The 16,008-nt window shown below is 45.3% G+C and overlaps 1 protein-coding gene across 7 annotated transcripts in view; it reads right to left on the bottom strand.

Moving 5' to 3' along the window:
• FANCD2 (FA complementation group D2) overlaps nt 1-16,008 on the bottom strand; it is a 188,664-nt gene that overhangs the window by 167,453 nt on the left and 5,203 nt on the right. For all 7 annotated transcript variants that reach the window (XM_073352723.1, XM_073352724.1, XM_073352719.1 and 4 more), the window contains exons 2-8: nt 15,189-15,278; nt 11,819-11,956; nt 10,018-10,085; nt 8,398-8,501; nt 4,157-4,220; nt 1,955-2,007; nt 220-298 (exon numbers count right to left, since the gene is read on the bottom strand). In XM_073352723.1, the coding sequence (XP_073208824.1) occupies nt 220-298; nt 1,955-2,007; nt 4,157-4,220; nt 8,398-8,501; nt 10,018-10,085; nt 11,819-11,956; nt 15,189-15,255 (573 nt within the window). In that variant the 5' untranslated portion in view covers nt 15,256-15,278. The remainder of the gene's footprint in view (nt 1-219; nt 299-1,954; nt 2,008-4,156; nt 4,221-8,397; nt 8,502-10,017; nt 10,086-11,818; nt 11,957-15,188; nt 15,279-16,008) is intronic.

The following is a 16,008-nucleotide window of genomic DNA, read 5'->3' as shown; positions in this document are numbered from 1 at the left end:
CTTTGGGTCAAATCCTAAGATTCATAATGGCCATTAAATATAGTACTAAAAAAAAAAGCCATAGGTTTTCAACATGTTTTGATTGCTTGACCCCCTCCCATACTTTTGCAGTAGGTGCTTGTTATGACCTACAAGCAAAATAGTTATCTCATCCCATCTGAGGATGCTCAAAGAACCAAATGGAGAAAACATATTGCTGACTGCACCATTAGTACTTACCTTGCTGTCAAGTATTTTGTCAAGCCATTTAAACTGATTGACAATAAGACGGGGGAAATTGGTTCCAAAGGTGCCCACACTGAAAAGTCAGAACAAGTGAAATACAAGTCAGTTGAAGTTATCCTACCAGCAGAGCCAACACCAGTCTCACTGTTAAGCAAGACTGCTAGAGAAGCCAAAGCTGGAAACAATGTAGAATAGCTGTCCATTTTTCTCCAGATTCATTATTGCCCTGATACATGGTTACCCACCATTGTGCTAGACTTTGAAACAATAGCATTCAGATAGAGGAATTGTTTTTTGTTTTAAATATTAAACTAGTAATAATGTGGTGCCCATGGACAGAATGCAAGTATGCAAAGCAAATTCAGCTAGAAAGAGAAATATCATGTTTTTACGAAAATAATGGACAAGGGGAGAGAAAAGTGCAACTGTGCAAAATGCAAAACTTGATGCTTTGGACCAGTTTCCACTGCAGCAGAGCCTCTCACTGCTAGCTCTCAGTTGGTAAAGGAATTTCTTCTAAGTATTTTTCAAAACTATGCAGATTAGCAGGCCCTCATGGATTAGCTACCCGCAAAATTTCATTTACAACCACTGCAGATGTCAGTACAAAATAGGGCAAACCATTCACAGTTCTCACTTCCTAAGCATCCAGAAACCAACCGATTTCAGTGTGTCACCTAAGATCAAGCCTCAGCCACAAGCATTCTGGCATGCAAATGAGCACTCAGTGTGACTTAGCTTCAGGCTTCCTCTATCCACGAATGTCACAAATAGCTTCAAAACTGGATTAGAGAAGAGAGTTCTAAAGCTCTTCCCACACTACAGCAGAATCCAGACTAGCAATAAATGTTTAGCCCATGTAAACATTGACAGAATTTGCAAGTATATATTGCAGGTCAGAGTTAAGGATATTGTACACATGTATAAGGACAATTTTTATAATATTTTTAATATTTTCATTAATAAATGCTAATGGAATATTAATATACTTTAATTTAACTGACCATTTCCATATTTTCAAAAACTTTTTCTCCACCTTGTTTTGAAGCTTGTATGAGAGCAACTTTAAATAGAAGTTTAATTACATTTTTGAAGCGGAATTTTCTAGTTGTGGTTGGTGGGGAAGGAGCGGGGGAGTGTTTGTAATTTTGTTTTTGTTTTTCCAGGAGTGTGAAATAAGAAAAAAGGAAACCTGAAAATTAAAATCACATTGTTGTAAGAAGTTACATGCTGAGCAGCATATTCCTGAGCTATGCAAGAGTGGGGAGTCTTTGCTGTGGAGTTCCTGAGTCCCACAGTACAGGGGAATTTGGAGTTTTTGAAGTGGATTACTAAAAGGGATCTCAGTTCTTTCAGATGTAAAAGTCATTGTTGTACTCCGGACTCTGCTGGGACACCTTTTAATTCCACTCCCATACTGCCTCTGCCTTTACTATTGTACTGTGCAATATACCCAATGTAAGCACCAACAGCCAGTGAATGCACACCACATCAGGGAGAATTCCCCATCTTTAGGCTTGTCCTCTGCTATATGCTGCCCAATTATCTTGAGCTCTGAGTACTGTATAGTACATTGTACTCTCCCTTCCTCAGATTCAGTGTTTTCCCATATATGTAAATTGGGTCATTTTGGTTAACCTTTAGTCATTGATTAAAAGCAAACAGCTGGGATCATGCTCAACAGACAAGGTTTCAGTTCAGGTCAGAGAAAAGATATTAAGGCACTCACGTGTCAAAAAAGAACTCAGGGAGCTTCTCCAATAACAATGTTATAACAGCAGGCTAAAACAGAAAAAGAGAAAGGCAGTATTATGCTGCTGGGGTTTGTTTGTTTTTTTTAAGACTGTGGTAGTGCTCAGAGGCCCCATTCAGCACTGAGCCCAGTGCCCTAGGCACTGCATTCACACAGAGTACAAGGGACCCAAAAGCATGACCCAGAAACTTTGCTCATTGGAATTCTCCTCTCACGAGCACAGACAGAACACACACAGCATGCAAACCAGAGGAAGATTCCTGCAAATTGGAAAACCTTGGTAGTTAGGTGCACCCCTAGACCAGAGTCACAGAGACTGTGAAGCCTATCCACCTCTGACCTACAGGAACAAAGACATATAAGCAGGATCACTTGCTTGCTAGGTTTAAAAGTATCAAGCAAAAATAACTCAGGAGTGGCAATTAAAATTAGCTAAAAAAAAAAAAAAAAAAAGCATGTGAAGCCACACTCCCTTCCCCAGACTCCATTATATAACCTCTCTGCTGAAGGCATCAGAAACAACCACTACAGGTAAGACTAAAAAAAGTTTCTATTTTAACTCCCTACTTTCACACACACTTCCTATATAAAACATTCCCCTTCGTGGCTCCAATTTTCCCTACTTGGCCTCTGCCGAAATGGAAATTTTCAAAATTTATTTAAAACAACAATCATTAAGGTGTTTGAATTACAAGAGGATTGAAAAACCAAAAACTTTTTTCCTCCTGGCTCCTGATAAGCCCTGCTCACTGGTGCAGCAGCCTGTAGTGAGGCAGCTACTGCTCTCTGCCTCAGAGACTGTTGTAGTGCACATATGATTAACAAAGTGCCTTGCAAGGAAAGGCTCTGTTAACCTGAAGTATTATTACAATACACTGTGCTTCATTTGTATGGCTTCTTTTGCGGGACATGTGCCAGGAAAGTAATTCAGGAAACTGAAGGGCAATGACTGCCACCTAGTCAGAAAAGTATAAGCATGCAGTATGCTGCAAATGAGACTGGCTTGCTCTTGCAAGGGTACACAAGGTAGTGGGGGAGGACTCACAGAGCCTTCCAACCCAATACTCCTTGCACAAGGACTAGGCATAATCATAGTCCTTGTGCTCCCCAAACATAGCAACTGCTTCCTCCTAGTGCCTCCAGGGAACTAGCTACTGCAGAGGGAGCAGAAAAGAGACAGGGACATGGTCCTGCCCCTCTTCCATACCAGCCAGCACAGCTGGCCAGCTGTGGAGGAGGGAGCAAACTGCCCCAAAGGGTGGCACAGCATGAGCACACTCCTGAAGCTTAGGAGGCTCCAGGGGGGATTGTATCGCCTTGGGTGGTCTGGTGCCACATAAGTCCTTACTCAAGGCTGTTCCTTGATGGCACCATTGATCTGTTCTTGGAGGCACGTTTTGCTAGAACCAAGTACTTAAGGGATTTAACAGATGTTACATGGGTATGGTATTCTTTGCTCTTAATGTACATGTTATTACTAAATAAAGATTGAGGGGTACATTTGTAAGCACCTGGCTTGTTTTTGGGCATTGTACATATAATATTCCTAGGAGTTCCAGAAGCTTTGGTCAGGGGCAACTCGTTTACAGCTCTCACAAAGACAATCCCTTGAAGGTTTGTGAGGCACAGTGACAATGGTGGCCATACAAGTACCTTGATAGAGAGAAGATAATTTTTTTACAGAAACCTTCCCTGCTTCTCCAATAAGGGAGCTGAACCTCCCAACAAAACACCGTAAGTTCCTACCATGCAGTTGCCCAGATGGATTCTCTCCAGCCCCACTTCCCCAGCATGGAATGACAGGGCCCATGGCTGGAGCAGCAACTTTTCAGCAGGTCTCAAGATTACAGAGTAAAGGCTGAAGCCTGGAACATGCACGTTGGGGCAATCCTTGATGTCCCTATCAATCCTCTTCTCTTGCCTTCCTGTACCCTCGACGGATTCCTTTCCCTATCTACATCCCTCACTTCTCGGACCTTTCCCTTTACACCGGTAGAGCTGTGTCAGGACTGGAAAAGCAGGAGAGCTAGTCTGGACTGAGGAGCATCAGCGGATTTGTGCAGATTAGTACGTGTCTGCAGTGTGACCAGCTCTAACAGTCCTCTACTTTCGTAAGCATTAGATGTCCCCAAATACATAGTCACAACTGAAAAGAAGAATATGTTAAAATGTCCTTACCTGTAAAGTCTCAATTCCAAGTAGTAGTTTAATAAGGCTTTCACAGTATGAATGAACCAAATTTCTGCCCAAAAAAAATTTTATTGTTAGGAAGATTCATGATGTGAGCACGCTGCTTTTGTCCAGCAGAGATTAAAAAAAAATCTACTTAAAATGACAACAGTGTCCTTTTCCTATCAAAAACAACCCCTCAGTCAAAGAGGGAAACTGGTCAGGTGCTAGTGGTGCTTGTGGATTTTCTATCAAACTCTGAATCTTGCTGTACATGGCAGTGGGGAACTAGCTGCATATCAAATATAACTCTGCATTTCCAGACCCTCTAAAGCAAAGGGTCCTTTTAGAAGTGTATGACAAACAGGTTTATAAAAATTTGTGGTTAGGCACTAGATGCAGTCAGGTTTAACACTCTTTCAATCTTAACTATTTTTAACTATTGTTATTTAGACTCTGCGAGGGAGGAGGGTCTCAGAGCCCAGGCTCCAGGCCAAGGCCAAGTGTCTAGACTGCAATTTTTAGCCCCGCAGCCTAAGCCCCATGAACCTGCATCAGCTGACCGAGGCTCTGAGACCCAATGCCATGGGTTTTTTAATCACAATGTAGATGTACCCTGAGAGTCCTCTTTGCACTGAGGTCACCCTCTATATGGGAAGAACTGGCTTTGTTGGCAGTATCATGCTATGCCCTGGCACCAGCAACTCTGCCAAAGCCTCCACTGATCTACCATACTAGCACGTCTGTGTGGGAGCAAGTGGACAAACTAGAGGGAATGAGAAGGGAGGTGAACTGAATTCTACTAACAAATCTGGGGACTCAGAAACTGACTAGATATCTTCAGGAGAGGAAGATGATACAGGCTACATATTTCTTCAGTCCTAGCAGAGTTGTGGGCAAAGTCTGAGTTGGAGCAACAGCTGAAAATTCAACTGCAAAGCTCCAAGGGGAACTCTTTGCCTGATCCCAGTCAAAAGAACTTACTGGAAAGGTGCCTCAGAGAGACCAAAACCTGTCTTGCACTGGACAGGAAAAGCTGGACGTGCACAAGTCCATGGGGCCGGACGAGTTGCACCCGAGAGTGCTAAAGGAACTGGCGGCTGTGATTGCAGAGCCATTGGCCATTATCTTTGAAAACTCATGGCGAACGGGGGAAGTCCAGGATGACTGGAAAAAGGCTAATGTAGTGCCAATCTTTAAAAAAGGGAAGAAGGAGGATCCTGGGAACTACAGGTCAGTCAGCCTCACTTCAGTCCCCGGAAAAATCATGGAGCAGGTCCTCAAAGAATCAATCCTGAAGCACTTACATGAGAGGAAAGTGATCAGGAACAGTCAGCATGGATTCACCAAGGGAAGGTCATGCCTGACTAATCTAATCACCTTCTATGATGAGATTACTGGTTCTGTGGATGAAGGGAAAGCAGTGCATGTATTGTATCTTGACTTTAGCAAAGCTTTTGACACGGTCTCCCACAGTATTCTTGTCAGCAAGTTAAAGTAGTATGGGCTGGATGAATGCACTATAAGGTGGGTAGAAAGTTGGCTAGATTGTTGGGCTCAACGGGTAGTGATCAATGGCTCCATGTCTAGCTGGCAGCCGGTGTCAAGTGGAGTGCCCCAGGGGTCGGTCCTGGGGCCGGTTTTGTTCAATATCTTCATAAATGATCTGGAGGATGGTGTGGATTGCACTCTCAGCAAATTTGCGGATGATACTAAACTGGGAGGAGTGGTAGATACGCTGGAGGGGAGGGATAGGATACAGAGGGACCTAGACAAATTGGAGGATTGGGCCAAAAGGAATCTGATGAGGTTCAATAAGGATAAGTGCAGGGTCCTGCACTTAGGAAGGAAGAACCCAATGCACAGCTACAGACTAGGGACCGAATGGCTAGGCAGCAGTTCTGCGGAAAAGGACCTAGGAGTGACAGTGGACGAGAAGCTGGATATGAGTCAGCAGTGTGCCCTTGTTGCCAAGAAGGCCAATGGTATTTTGGGATGTATAAGTAGGGGCATAGCCAGCAGATCGAGGGACGTGATCGTCCCCCTCTATTCGACATTGGTGAGGCCTCATCTGGAGTACTGTGTCCAGTTTTGGGCCCCACTCTACAAAAGGATGTGGATAAATTGGAGAGAGTCCAGCGAAGGGCAACAAAAACGATTAGGGGACTGGAACACATGAGTTATGAGGAGAGGCTGAGGGAACTGGGATTGTTTAGTCTGCGGAAGAGAAGAATGAGGGGGGATTTGATAGCTGCTTTCAACTACCTGAGAGGTAGTTCCAGAGAGGATGGTTCTAGACTATTCTCAGTGGTGGAAGAGGACAGGACAAGGAGTAATGGTCTCAAGTTGCAGTGGGGGAGGTTTAGGTTGGATATTAGGAAAAACGTTTTCACTAGGAGGGTGGTGAAACACTGGAATGCATTGCCTAGGGAGGTGGTGGAATCTCCTTCCTTAGAAGTTTTTAGGTCAGGCTTGACAAAGCCCTGGCTGGATGATTTAATTGGGGATTGGTCCTGCTTTGAGCAGGGGGTTGGACTAGATGACCTCCTGAGGTCCCTTCCAACCCTGATATTCTATGATTCTATGGACGCTGGAAACTTGAGAGAGGGATTTCTGAGCTAGTGGTACCACAAAGAAGTCTCTCTCGACTAGGCCAAGTTGTTCTTGGGAATAGCCAGGGGAAATTTTAGAGGCACAGACAATAGTTCATTTAAATTATAAATCAGCCTTGCTCATTTCCAGCTCAAGCTCTGGAAGGAGCCTTGGCCGGGAAAGCTGAACCTTTGGGGTTTTCCTAGATCTTCTGGAGACACTATTTAAGCAGACGATCTCTGCCAAATCTTGTGGATTTTTTGTCAGACTCTGAATCTTGCTGTCCCCAGTGTTACCGCAACTGCTAACTCCCCAGTGTCTGCTCTTACCACAGTTCCTAGAGTATAATCAGGGAGGAACAGGTACTGTACCACCTCCAAAAGTAATTGCTTGTGGCCCAAGTCACACCTAGACAACTAGTATGCCCAATGACTCCGCACCTTTAACGTACTGTTATTTAAGCGCCATGCCCCTGTCTAACCATTCCTTTGCCTGAGGGATAGATCCTGTCATTGAGCATAAATTCATAAATTGGAAAAGAGTCAGAAAAAAGCCATAAGAATGATTAAAGAATTAGAAAATGTGCCTTATAGTGGTAGACTCAAGAAGCTCAATCTATTTAGCTTAACAAAGGGAAGGTTAAGGGGTGACGTGATCTCAATCTATAAGTACCTACATGGGGAACAAATATATGATAACAGGCTCTTCAATCTAGCAGAGAAAATGTATTACAAAATCCAATGGCTGGAAGTTGAAGCTAGATAATTTCAGACTGGAAATAAAATATAATTTTTTAACAGTGCTAATAATTAACCATTAGAACAATTTACCAAGGGTCCTGGTGGATTCTCCATCCCTAGCAATTTTTAAATCAAGGTTGGATGTTCTTCTAAAATATCTGCTCTAGGAGCTATTTTGGGGCAGGTCTCTGGCCTGGGTTATACAGGATTAGATGATCACAGTGGTCTCGTTTGGCCTTAGAATCTCTGGCTGTCTATATTAAGTGCTAGGAGTGTGTTTCCTTACTTGTGCTAGCTCTCATCCAGCTAGTGGAAGTATAAATAGCAGTACAGCAGTGGTAGCAGGGGCAGTGGTAGCAGAGGCATGGCTTAGTCATGCTGAGTACAAACCTACCTGGAACTGGTGGATACATACTTGGCATGGCTAAGCTGTGCCTCTACTGCCACTACCCTTGCTACCAGGCTACACTACACTACATGCTAGCTCGATAAGAGCTAGCATGAGTCTACACACACGAGCAGGGGAATCAAACTCCTACCTTGTAATGTAGACATAGCTAAAGAATCTATGAAAGTACGGATGGCTCAGGGCCGGCTCTAGGTTTTTTGCCGCCCCAAGCAAAAAATCTGCCGCCCCAAGCACCGAGAGCGCAAGTGCCCAAGCAAAAAAAAAAAAAGAGTGGCCGGAACGCCGACCCCTGGAATTGTGCCGCCCCAAGCACGTGCTTGCTTTGCTGGTGCCTAGAGCTGGTCCTGGGCTGGCTTAACAGAATGGCTGGCTTAACAGAATAAACCCTTCTATCTATGAAAGTACGGTTGGCTTAACAGAATAAATCCTTCTCCCCACAACCAATTTTGCATTGTTCAAGCAGAGACTAACTCCTACAGGCAGGGAGAAAGAAATGCATTTTCTCTGACCTCGTAACCTCGCCCCGCACTGGAGCACAAGGCAGAAGGCAGTTCCTGAACTGGTCTCTGTCCTTAATGTGAGTCTCCAAGCCACTGACAAACTCCTGCACAACCTGCAGAGAAAAAGGGAAAAGTAGGAACCCTGATCACCCACTTTCCTTTAGGATGGGCTATTTGTGCAAAGGATGAGGGGGAAGAGGAGCTCTGTGCTAAGATAGCCAAGGAGCACCCAGCTGGACAGGAGGCTGCAGGCAGAGATAAACTAGAGGGGAAGCAACACAATGGACATCTTAGAGATACAGCATAAACCCTATGTTACAAACTAATTGGGAATTGAGGAGTTCATAAAATCAAAAAGTTGTTAAAACTGAACATCTCAAAATTGATGTATGTCTGGTGCAGTATGATACACTGCATCACTTTCTGCTTGCCCTTTAAGCTGCTGAAAAGCTCTTTCAAAAGCACTAGAGGCCTTAGAATATGAAGAGATGTTGCCTGTTCTTCCTCAGCATTACTTTCATTATATGATATTTTTCTATCTGGAAAAAGGGCTCATATAACTGGTCATTTGTGAGATTGGTTCTGGTAAAACTGAGGTTCTACTTTACTCTAATCTAAACAGCCTGCAAATGAGATGCTGGTTCCTCTACAAACGCACTCTAGGGTGACAGCTTCAAACTCCCCTCATCTGCTTGTGACTCAAAGGGCTGAGTCCCAGCTGTGACTTCTCCCAGTGCAGCTGGGAGCATGGTGTCCAATACAGCAAACAACAATGTCCAAAAATAGTTGTAATATTGAAACAAGTAGCTTCAGAAGTTTCATATTTGATCTGGCTGTTTGAGATGGGGACAAGGGAAGAGAGGAGGGGAAGAGAAAACCCTAGCAATATGAACACATTTAAACAAAGAGTGGCCATTCCATTGCTGGCAGCTACCAGGCCAATTACTTACCGAACAGTGAACTGACAATTTTCCATTCAAAAGTTAAGTTTGCCCCCCTCCCCTTTGCATGTGTCTTTGTCTCTTGCATCCTTTGGATTTCAGTTCTCTCCCAAGTCACATTTTCTAGCAGTGCATGCCTGAGGAGGGGGCCAACATGGGCAGAATAGGGGTCATGGCCATGGAGACAGATGTGCAATGCTTTGTCCCAGAATTGTACAAGGCCACTTTAGCAGCATATAAACTGGATGAGGTTTGACAGGTTCAAGTGCAGATTTGCCTCCAATCAGCCTATTAGTGGCTGGTGAGTCTGACATGATAGCTCAAAAAAGACAGAGCCAGAGCAGGAAGGGTAAAGGGAGCCAAAGAGATGTGGGAAAGAGTTGAATACAGTTTGGGGGATTGGTGAGAGGGAGACAGACAGGCATCTGGAAAGAATGGGCCCAAGAACAAGCAGCAATATTCTTCTCAGGAAGGTGGCAGAAGAGGGGGGGGCCATTGGGACACTTCTGGAATTGGCTACATTTGCATACCTCTTTTACCTGACACATTCTGCACTGCCAATTTTGGGTGTGCAGCAGCAATTAGCCTATGTTAATAGCCTATTAGCACAGGGAGCGGCCACACAGCCAAGTAGCACACAGACTTTAAACACTGACGTCTCCTGAAATTTGTGGTGTTAGCTACATACATGTGGGTAGAAAGGATGCTTCCTCAAGATCTGGCAGAGTTTCTTCTGGAAGGTTGCTTGATCCACGGCTATGGAGAAAGTCAGGAGTAAATCATTTTAGTCATGCAACATACATGTTAGTCATACATTTTAGTCATGGAAACTTCACAGTATTTCAGCAACAAATACAAGTTGCTTTGCAGATTACAAAGCAGCTACCCACCGGAGTTTACAAGTTCACTTCATCTAGAGTGCCCAGTTAACAAAAACCTGAAAGATACTATTACTCACATTCCCTCCATCATGGCAAAATTGAAGCGGATCTGATGAAATTTAAAGAATAACCAATGTGCAGTCTCTCCAATCTTGCACAGTCAGCTGTATAGCTCACTCCTAGTAGGGAGACCCTGCCAGCCCATTCAAGAACACAAACTGGGGAACCAAGCAGCAGGAAAGGGATCCCATTGTAGGATTTATGAAGGTTCATGCACTTGGCAACGTTCAGGGCACATCCGGAGTGTTGTGTAGGAGCAGTGCACACACAGCTCCTCTCAAGGGCATGAACCTTGGAATCTCGCCCAGATGACATGAACCGTGGGAAGCCTCCCAGGACTGGGCTCAAGGCCCGAGAGCAAGGAATGCGGTAGATAGAAATTGGTAAATAAGAATGTTAAATAAAGCCAGTGTATTCCTTTTATCTGTAATGCGCAGGGGGAGAGAAAGAATAAAGGAGAGGGTGGAAAGCTGACAGGACCAGTCCGTTGGCAGACCAGCCTGTTTGCTTGCTTAAAGCTTTGTGCTGTCTTGTATTTGAACCGCAACAATCCCATGGTTTTCCTTGTGTCCTAATGAATACAGCATGATTAAGCTCTTTCTCCTCCAGCTCAAATCCCTAACTCCTATACTACTAAAGAAAGACCATTTACCCCTACAAGATATGACAGCAACCCGCCAGCAACATCAGACTGCTCTGTCCCCACAAGCACACCCTGCATTTCTAGTGTTTCAGCCACTCTAAAGAGAAGCAGCAAGTCTCTGCCAGAACCACTTCAGTTCATCCAGTAGCCAGTAAAAGGGAGTCACTGTGGGACTATTAAAACATGCATCATGAGGATGTTAAGCCTGCAATGCTCCAGATACAAAGTACTGAATGAGAAACTTGACTTGGGATCCCCATGTGGCAATGAAGCTTGGTACTGCTAAGTCCAAAAAACAGCAAAGTGGCTAATTCAAAATAATGCAACCACTTCCTCAGAACTGCTGACCGCTGTGCTTGAGCTGGGAGAGGAAGGGGAATGGTGATTTCCATTTGAAGCTCTCTCACTCTAGTACTCCTGCCTTTTCAGCTAAACCTTGTAATATTTAAAAATAAAATCCTTACTTTGCCCATTTTCTGTAATGGGTTAATAAGGAAATAAGAGAAAACGTTAGAGCAACTCACAGAGCCTTATCTCATTCCATCCTTACAATCTTCCAGCATTCTCCCAGCACGGCACATGCATGTATACGTCAGAAGAGTGGAAGCATGTGTGTAATGTGTTGATCAGTATGCAGCAAATAAGGGAAGTAAGGATTTACTCACTGAACAATGGAGATTAAAAATAAAGGTTTATCAGCTGCCTCATTCAATGCGCATTGTCCATCTTGCGTATTGAATAAGGCAGAAATCATGTAATTCAACAGCGCACATGAGGTTGACTTTAACTTTGGTGCTTCCTGAGTTGAGTGTTTTATTCTGTCACCCTAAACTCCTTTTAATGTTGCTTTTTGGATAGATATATACATCCACAGCTAAATACAGCACAGAATGCTAAATCCATACCTATGTCATTCTGCCTCTCCCCAGAATTCAGAGTAATTCCTGCTGTTTTGATGAGCTGTACAAAGATGCTATCATTCTCCACCGCTCCATCTTCGGCAGAGGTCTTCTCCTTGCAAGAGATCCGAGACTTTTTTGTTTCTGGAAAGCAAGGCTTATTATTGTAGGATAAACAGATGCAATAAGGAGTGGGGTTCCTTAAGAGAATTCACTAACTCAAAATTAGCCATACCTCAAGATATTCTGTGAAGAGAGGCATTACCTTTGAGGGTCAGACGAGTGGTCTATCCACTCCGCTGCTGTCTCCGACAGTGATCAATAGCAGACATTTAGGAGGAAGATATAAAACACTTAGGCGCATAAGGAGAAATTTCTTACTGGCCCCAGCTGGTGGTCTGTTCATGACCTAAAGCATCTGGTTTAATACCAACATTTTCTTTAAAGCCACTGTCACAATTAACAAATTATTGGCTGAGCTTGGAAGGCCTTGAACTCAACTTGATGGCATGTCTCTGTCTCTCTGTCTGTGAGGCAAACAGCTGTGCATCTCTCTCTATCAGTGTTATAGAGGGCGGACAATTTATGAGTTTACTCTGTATAAGCTTTATACAGAGTAAAACGGATTTATTTGGGGTTTGAATCCCATTAGGAGCTGGGTGCTGGAGAGAGGTGACCTGCTAAGCTGTTTTCAGTTAAGTCTGCAGCTTTGGGGGCATTGTTCAGTCTGTGTTGCAGCAGGCTTGTGTGTCTGGCTCAACAAAACAGGGTTCTGAAGTCCCAAGCTGGCAGGGAAGATGGGCTCAGAGGTAGTTTCAGCACATCAGGCGACAGTCCCAAGGGGGTCTCTGTGACTCCTCTGAAACCTGTCTATGAGGCAATCACTTTTAAATACACATCCAATCAATTCCAACTCATCAATGCTTATTAATTTGGGGGAAAAGGGGGGGACAGAGACACATAAAGCCCCTGCTAGTATTTTAGCACAGACATAGCCTCAAGCACCTCTGCAATTGTTTATCAAACAACAAGCTGATGGCACTCATTAACGCCTTCCAGCAAAACAATACCCCATCTCAGCTCTGCCCATCCTCCCAATAGAGCAACATCCCAATAGGGCAAACTATGGCCCACAGGACAATTCTGCCCAGCCCATGAGCTCCCAGCTGGGGAGGTTAGCCCCCGGGCCCTCCTCCTCTGTCCCCCCTCCCCCACAGCCTCAGCTCGCCGTGCCGCTAGTACTCTGGGTGGCGGGGCTGCAAGCTCCTGACGGGCAGCGTGGCGGGCTCCAGCCAGGCAGCACAGCTGCCAGGCCTGCTGCTCTGAATGGCATGGTAAGGGGGCGGGGAGCAGGGAGGTTGAATAAGGGGCATGGAGTCCCGGGGACAGTCAGAGGACAGGGAGCAGGGGGCGGTTCAATAGGCGTGGGAGTCCCAGGGGGCCTGTCAAGGGGCGGGGGTGTGAATAGGGGTCAGGGCAGTCAGGGGACAGGAAGCAAGGGGGTTGGATGGGGGTGGGGTCTCAGGGGGGCAGTTAGGGGGTGGGGATCCGAGGAGGGGGCAGTCAGTGGACAAGGAGCAGGGGGGGTTGGATGGGTCAGGGTTCTGAGGGGGGCAGTCCAGGGGCAGGAACTGGGAGGGGGCAGGGCTAGGCTGTTTCGGGAGGCACAGCCTTCCCTACCCGGCCCTCCATATAGTTTTGGAACCCCGATGTGGCCCTCAGGCCAAAAAGTTTGCCCACCCCTACAACAGAGTGTAACATCTTGGCACCCTGCATGACTTGTGTAAGCTGGAAAGCTTGTCTCTCTCACCTACAGAAATTTGTCCAATAAAAGATATTACCTCACCCACCTTGGCTCCCAGACAGAAAGTAATTGGGGGGAAGGGGGAATGGAGAAGGACATGAACACATCCATTGGCATGGGGGGGGGGGAATGGGGGATGCTGGGAGAGGGATGGGAGGAGGACACCCAAAGCCCTAGCATGGGGGGGAAAATGGGGAAAGCCGGGTAATAAGGGTTCACCAAGAGGCCCTGCCATAGAGGGAAGGAGGAATGGGGGACGCCACAGAACTCCTGCCACAGAGAATGGACATGGGCGACACTGGAATGAGGGGAGGGAGAAAGGGAGAGTACACAGAACTCCTGGTGAAAGAGAGAATGGGGGATCCTGGTATGGTGGGGGAGACAGACTGGGGGGCATGGGTGAAGGTGGGAACAGGAGTGCACACAGAGACTCTGGCATGTGAGGGAGAATGGGAGACTCTGGAATAAGGTAAGTGGGGACCACACAGGCATGAGAGGGAAGGTGAAAACGGGGAGAGGGGAATGGGGCACACAGAACTCCTCGGGGGGGGAGATTGGGGGACCTTTGTATGGGAGAAAGGGGTCTAGGAGTACATACAGAGCTCCTGCCGTGGTGGAGAGTATGGGGGACCCAGGAATGGGGGAGGGAAGAATGGGGGCACAGAGAACCCCGGTGGGGAGGAAGCCTGGGAAAACCTGGTATGGGGGAAGGGGAGGCACACACAGCCCCTAGAATGGGGGCGAAGAGGAGGCATGGGGCAGAGTGGAAATGGGGGGGAAATCAAGCCACTGGCATGTGGGGACAATGGGGAACTCTGGTATGGGAGAGGGACATGCAGCACATAGAACTCGTAGCAGGAGGGAGATAGAGGGGAGTTGAAGAGAGTCCCAGTGTAATAGAAGGGGATGGGAGAGTGTCACACAGGGAGCTTGCAGGGGTGGAGTGGGGGCGAATAGAGAAAAACAAGGAGCCCCTAAGCTGTGCAACAAGCTTGGCCAACACATATGAATTATGCAATGCCTTAGTTATTATTTGTACAGCACCACCAGCATGCTAGGTACTTTATTTACAGGCATCTGTAGGAGGCACATCCCTGCCCTGAAGAGTTTACTCTCTATCTCGGTTCTTCTACCTTGTCTATCACTGGGATATCTGAGCACCTTGCACATTTACTAGAGTGAAAATGAAGTTGCTTTCTCCTTCCCCCATTCAGTAGAGAGGTGGCTGTTTTTTTTAAAATCTGTGATTTTGGTAGAATGGGCTTATTTTGGGGGAAGGAGGGGCTTACTACTTCCCTCTAATGGCACTGAGGCTTGCTCCCATCAGTCCAGAGAGACATAAATGCAGAGATGGAGGAAAAGAGGCAATCAGATTTTTCAGACCTGGTAACACCCTTGGTTTTGTTATTTTTCATTGTACTGTGGCTTATCAAACGTTACCATTTTATATTCTGTGGGGCCATTCTGCACAACCCGTCACTTTACTAGAAAACTTCTATGCACCCTGCCTGTGAACTGTTGCCCTCTACCAAAGGAATTTCACTTCAAATAAGAGGAGTTTGCTACACATACGTGGTAATTCTGCAATCAGACTGTCCCCATGAGCATCAGATTTGGACAATTTTCGTTTTGAAACCATGGCAACAAAATCTTTGTTGTATCCTAGAATAATATTAAAAAAAACAATTAGCAACTAGGCAGAGATCAGTTTTTACTTTAAAATTTGTAAACAAATCAAAAGTGAATAGAGGATAGGATATAGTGAAGGAAAAGTGCTCCAGGAATGCAGACTGCCCATTCAAAGGAAATGAGATCGGATTAACCAGCATTATTCTTTGCACAAACACCTCTTCAATGCAGACTGATGTCAAGGAATTCCAGTTACACTGAAATAGCATGGTGTAGCTCTTTTTTTTATCAGAACACCAGGTTCTGAGTTTCTGTGTTTCTTTCAACTGCCAGTTGAATTAAATGGTGAGTTAACTGGAGTAACCAAAAGAAACTCCGACATTACAAGTCTACGCAGTTAAACAGTCAAATGTCAGTAAATCCCAAAGCCAAGGCTGAACATGCAACCATCACTCTATTCCCTTGTGTGCACACATCATGATACAATCTTCAATTACATCATCACATTAGATTTCTCAAATAATATAGCTACCATCACTTACTAAGATTATGGGCACATTATAAGTACCTAGGAGAGAGATACTTTGTTTCTATATCTTTCAGACACATATCTAGCATTACTCTCTATTATATGTTTCAGAGTAGTAGCCGTGTTAGTCTGTACCAGCAGAAAAAACGACGATTACTTGTGGCACCTTAGAGACAGTTAGTCTCTAAGGTGCCACAAGTACTGCTTGTTCTCTATTATATGTAATTCTTTTTT

The sequence above is a fragment of the Lepidochelys kempii genome, chromosome 7, assembly GCF_965140265.1.
Source record: "Lepidochelys kempii isolate rLepKem1 chromosome 7, rLepKem1.hap2, whole genome shotgun sequence".
NCBI lineage: Eukaryota > Metazoa > Chordata > Testudines > Cheloniidae > Lepidochelys > Lepidochelys kempii.
Note: the sequence above shows the minus strand (reverse complement) of the source record. Positions and strands in the feature narration are given on the sequence as shown.